The sequence below is a fragment of the Rousettus aegyptiacus genome, unplaced genomic scaffold (assembly GCF_014176215.1).
Source record: "Rousettus aegyptiacus isolate mRouAeg1 unplaced genomic scaffold, mRouAeg1.p scaffold_m13_p_6, whole genome shotgun sequence".
Lineage (NCBI taxonomy): Eukaryota > Metazoa > Chordata > Mammalia > Chiroptera > Pteropodidae > Rousettus > Rousettus aegyptiacus.
The window spans coordinates 46,349,672-46,355,432 of record NW_023416309.1 but is presented as its reverse complement, the minus strand read 5'-3'; the positions used below and the strand labels follow the sequence as shown (position 1 = coordinate 46,355,432).

General features: G+C 51.6%; 1 protein-coding gene across 1 annotated transcript; it reads right to left on the bottom strand.

Annotated features, from left to right (window-relative positions):
- Window positions 1-1,287: 1,287 nt before the first annotated feature.
- LOC107511386 lies at window positions 1,288-3,941 on the bottom strand. Its single transcript, XM_016145709.2, has 2 exons — window positions 3,066-3,941; window positions 1,288-2,688 (listed from the first exon to the last, which is right to left on the bottom strand). The coding sequence occupies exons 1-2, from the start codon at window positions 3,458-3,460 to the stop codon at window positions 2,376-2,378; spliced, it is 708 nt and encodes a 235-aa protein (XP_016001195.2). The 5' UTR covers window positions 3,461-3,941; the 3' UTR covers window positions 1,288-2,375.
- Window positions 3,942-5,761: the final 1,820 nt, after the last annotated feature.

Below are 5,761 nucleotides of genomic sequence, written 5' to 3'. Positions count from 1 at the left end.
GTGTAACAGGGCGTGGGATCTGGGCAGGGCCTCCTTGACCACGGCTTGTCGGTCTTCACACACAGCACTTCCTGTGTTCACGGGCTGTGGAGCCACTGGCAGCATCGGGGTGATGAAGTTGTTCTGAATCACATCTCTTGCAGTTATGCGTAAGGTAAACATAGTACCAAACCCATAGAAAGCCAGTACCTCATTTTCTATTAACAACAAAAAAGTTTAAAGAGCTAGAGGACAAGAGAGCCAGTTTAACTCCTATACTAAGAGGGAAATCGAGGCGTGGAGCATTTAGCTGACTTGCCCAAGACCACACAACTTAGCAGGTTCTATAAAAGGTTTTGTGGAGTCTTTCCTGCTGTCCTGTAGAAGCCAGTGCTGTCCTTCTTTTGCTTCTTTTCATAAACGTTCTTTGAGAGGAATCAGAAGTTCAGTGATATTAGCGTGCTAAAGACGACGGTGGTAACTACTTACTGCTCCTGCTATTAGCGATCAGCTCTCAGGTGCTTATCCTATGCCAGACGTAGTGTCCATCCATGCACCATGTAAGACTTCACAGTGTCACCAAGCGGGGCTAAATGGGACCCAGAGCCTGCGGGAGCCCAAGTGCTCCAACAGTAAACTTCAGGCATCGGATGGATCGGGTGCTTTTCAGCCACGGGGTCACCACCTTCCGTAACTACATCGAGGTCTTAGAGCTCAGTGGCTAATGGACAGGCCCACACGAGAAAACTCAGAGAAATCCAGCAGCCACCTAGTCATTCTGAGCAGCCTTCATCAGCTACCTCACCTTTCTGGGTTGCTTTGGCCCTGCCCTCTCTGGTGGCCTTTCCTGATGCCCTTGTCTTTGGGAGAATGATCTACCTCTAGAGCCACCAGCTGGGGAGCCCTGGGATGGGAGAGCCCCCCCCGTCTGGGCCTGGCGCCTGGGGAAGAAGGTGCCCTGGGGTGTGCACACGCCACTGCCTCTGGATCCTGGCTCATGATTATCAAAGCACGAGTGGCCTAAGAAGACAAGAAGAGCCCAGGAGATGGGCCCTGCATGTGGGAGGCCAGGACCAGCAGAGAGGAAAGAGGAAGTGAGAACACGGCCAGCAGAGGGGAGCCCAGCCGAGCAGGCTGTGCCCCGCCGGACTGTGCCCCGCTGGGTCCATCCGCCTGAGGGCAGCCCGGCCCGAAAGGCCAGGGCTTGGAGAGCTGTCCACAGCCTCCGTGCAGAGAGCCTCACCCTCCTGGCAAGGTCCCTGCATTGCTACCCGCTCTGCCCGACCCGCGCCCGCTCCCTCAGGCTCCTAGTGCAGCCCGTGCTACTGCTCACGAGCTGACTTCTGTTTTCTCTTCAAAGCCAAAAAAGGCATCGAGCTGTCAAAGACAATTTTCCAACACTTGGGCTAGGTGTAAGGGCTCAGAGAGACTCTTTCATCTCTTTACTCCAGGAGGAAATGGCCAAACGGAATTTTAATTCAACCTTGAGTCAGAAAAAATGGAGTCCTCCTTCAAGGGTGACAAAGAGGCATAGCTCTACAAACAATGGACAGGTCACCTGCAGAGTCCCCGCATCATCTCCCCTGAGGGACAGGACAGCTCTGAATCAGAGCCAGACACATGTCATTGCACATTGAGCACCCGTGTGTGTGTGTGTGTGTGTGTGTGTGTGTGTGTGTGTGTGTGTGTGTTGGGGTCGGGGTAGCGGGGGAACAGCCAAGGCATCCTCAGCAATAAAGAACCCACATTTATTGAGAGCTCGCTGCCTTTCACGCAGTCTGTTGGGCCATTTACACCAGTCACCTCATTTCATCCTCACAGCGTGAGGAAGGTATAGTCACCATTCCCATTTCACATATGAGGAAACTGAGGCTCAGAAGCCCTTTAGCTGGTAAGCAGGGGAGTGAGGATTTGAATTCGGATCTGATCTCAGAGAATCAGCGGTTACGGAACCAGGATGTCCACAGTGGCAGCCAGAAAACACCTGTCTGGGAGTCTTCAAGGATGCCTGAGAAGAATACAGCATCCCGGGTCCTGCCTAGGTTGAATGAATCCGAATCCCAGGGAAGGGGGCCCGGGAGCTGCGATTTTCACTATCTTTCCAGGTGGTTCTTATGCATATGAAGTTTGAAATTCTCTGCACTATGCTCCACTGTCCACTTAGTGGGGAGAAGTGTGAGTGCTGGGCGGGGGAGCATGAGTTGAGAAGGCCCCGTGACGCATTAAGGCGTTTGAGGGGGTCCCTCGCTGAGCACTCTGCCGGTGGTAGCCGGGGCCTAAGCAGTTACCCACCCAGTCTCACGCTGGTGCTGTCCAGGCCCACGGAGATTCCTCAGGGGGCCTGGGGTGGTGTTTCTATTAGTTTAGGCCAAGTTCTTGCCAGGACAATGGTTAACTCATTCTGAGGACAACTTGGCCTCTAACCCCCCATCGGGAGAAGCTGCCCTAGAAGGCTCCACATTCTCCTTTTCTGCAAACTTCATCCTGACCTGTCCGGACCCTTGGCACTCTTCTTCCAACCAGGTCACCAGCCCAGGACGATGCTCCGCTGGTGTTAGTGACAGTGAAGTCCTGCTGGGAGTGTGAGGTGGTACAGCCATCTTCTGGTCAGAAACAGAGAAAGGAGGCATGTGGCTGATGCCAGTGACACTCATGGTGGCAGAGCAGGTGGCCTTTGGGACATGCGGAAGCCGAATGACCCCTCCTGGTCTGCAAGGAGAGGCCGCTGCTGAGACCCAGGGCTCACATGCCCTTCCGCAGACTCTATAACCTGCTCCTGCCCCCCACCACCACCCCAGGAGATGTGTGGGACCCACCTACCCTAAGCCCTATGACTCATCTGGTCTTCACAGCTGCCCTGAATGTTAGTTTTAATCTGACTGCACTTGTGTGGGGCAGCGACCGCATTTGCCTGGACAATTCCACTGATAGGGCTGGTTCCAAACTGGTGTCTCAAAGCACCATCCTGCTGGACACATTTCCCCTGAGTGAACCTGGGAGGAAGAAGCCAGGTCTGCGTAGGAAGCTAATGCCATGCGACCCATCTGCAAACTGATCTGCCTTTGCCCCCTCTTCTCCTGACTCACCTCCTGGCCATGTTTTGTCTTGGGATGGTTCCTGGCACCCCATCTGGCTGGCATCTCCAGGCCAGGAAAGAAGGCAGCTCCCGAGGCTGTAGCGTTACTAGAGACGGAGGCTTCCACACAGGCTGGAAGCAGCCCAGATCTTTTTCTGTCAGCCAGCTGAGTCTCCTCCTCCCACCATGCCACCTCCTCCTCATGTCCTCCAGGAGAAGGGTAACGCAGATGGACAAGCGCTCCGTCTGTTTGGCGATGGCTGGTCCAGACAGCAAGTTCTGTTCCTTCTCCATCTGGTTCTCGGTGAACTTTCCGCTGAACTCCTTCCAACCCTGTCGGCAGCTCTCCTGCCAGGAGGAGCCGGTGCCAGGGAGAACAGAATAATTGCCTCTCGTGTTGTGCATGCAGAACCTTCATTAACACATCCCCAGAGTGGCATTTGCAGCCCTCTGTCACAGCAACCCGCCATTGAATAGCGTGCAATTCATCACCCCCAGATTCTCGACTGTCTTGAAAGAGCCAATTAGCCCTGTGTTTTCGCATGTTGCTTTGGCTCATTCGGGAAGTCGCATCATTGGCACCGTTGTTATTCACAGAGAGGAGGTTTCTTTGTGACCTTGCTCACGCGATGGCACGTCTAAGTGGCCTGGCCCAGGTAGTCTCCATTTTTCTTCTTCTCTTTGGTACAAGAAACTCTGCTTCCAATCCATGGAGGACGCAAAAGGAAGATCATGGGGTGCAGGGGGACACAGTTCTGGTAACAGCTCTGCCAGGGGGCAGGTTACGACCTTGGGCGAAACAGCACTTCCTAACGTCACTTTCGTCACTTACAAAATAAGGGGGTTGGCATTGACGCACAGGCTCAGGGACTCTAGGGGTTCGTCATTCTACAGGTAGGTAAACGGAGGTGTAGTGGCCGTTCAGCTCACCTCAGGTCATGCACCTAGGTGACGTTAAGACTTGAGACCTCAATCCAGGCTGTCTGCCTTCTGGGTCGAGGGGGGATTGGATGAAAGCAGGAAGCGAGGACCCAGGGGAGGGAGTCCACCCTTTGTGCATGGAGGTAACTAGGCTAGAGTGACTTCCCTTCACGTCAAGGATTCCAGGGCTTAAAGTGGTGGCTCTCACCCAGGGGTTATTTTGCCCCTTAGGGGACCTTTGGTAAAGGTCTGAAGACATTTTTGATTGTTACAACTGGGGCTGGGGGGTGGGGCATTTCGTAGGTAGAGGCCAGGATGCTACAAGCACAGGACAGAGAATATTTAGCCAAGAAAGTCAACGGTCCTGAGATTAAGACCCCAGTTGGACGCCAGGCCCCTTCTCTACGGCCACCTTACCTGGAGCTTTAAAAATTCTTTCTTTTTTAATTTCAGCCTCAGAGGAACCGTCTTTTTTTTTTTTTTTTTTTTTTACTCATTTTGCTATTGATGCTGATTTTTAAAATGATTTTTTTTTCCTTGAATATAAAAGTCATCCATGCTCATTTTAGAGAATTTAGAGTATTCAGAACAGAACAAAAAAAATCAATCCCATCACACAGAGGTACCTGGTAAGAATATTTTGTTATTTGCTATTTTTTCCCATATTTCCTGAGATGCACTAAGCACCCCCTGCCTTCTCCTGTTTCCTGGTTTTTCTCACCGATCCTCCCCATTGCTGCCTGTTGGAATCCTATCTTGTCTTCAAAGTCACTTCATGTAACACCTCCTCCAGGAAGCACGGCAAATCACTCAGGACCCCACCTGAGCTCGTAAACTCTTTTGTCTCTACATTCCTATGGCATTTTGTGTCTCACAAATGTCACTTGACACTTTTTATGGTATTCCAATTCCATGCAAATGGCTTAAGGTTGAGGACTAAATTTTAGTCTATTGAATGTGTGTCCCCTCCCCTTCCAGTTCTCTCCCTCTCTCTCTCTCTCTCTCTCTCTCTCTCTCTCTCTCTCTCCCCACCCCTTCCCTCCCTCCCTCCCTCTCTCCTGCCCCTGTCTCTCTCTCTCTGACCATGACGCAACCACAGCATCTAAGATGAATCTGTCCTCTTTCCTCTTCTGACATCATCTTCCTCCTCGTTCCAGACTAAATAACCACTCTTTAATTCTTAGTCAGAGAACATTTCAAGTAGTGGCTTTTTTTGCTCCATCATTTGGGATTATTACGGAGCTTTTTTTTCTCCAATTGCATGAATCTTGGAGATATTTAATATTATAATAAAAAGTTAAAAGCTTTAACTTAGAGTCCCTACTGCACATCAGGCATTGAGAGTATTGCTTATGTAAATTTTCTGATTCAACCAAAAGTATGGCCAGGGTGTTACTGACGCTTTTTTACAAATGTGAACACTGAGACCTAGCAAGGAGGCTTGCTCAGGGCCACCACGCTGATGGTGGGAGGCACTGGAATTTAACCCAGTGCTGTCTGAATCCATGGCTATGTGTACCTCCTTGAAGTTTCTCAAGCCCTGTACGATCCTTCCGCTGACCACCTTTGTTTCTACAAGAGGCAGCAGGTGGGTACTTCGGAGCCTGTGGTCTGGGTGGCCCCAGGCAAGCCGTCTTCCTAAGGGGAAGCCACAGAGCCCACAGGGCTGAGATTGCTGCTAGGAAGCCTGGTGGACAAGGTGTGTGCAATCCGGCATCTTAGGAGGCCGAGCGCTCTGGGTTGGATGAGTGGCCTGTGGATGGTGGCGTCTAGAAGTCACAGTTT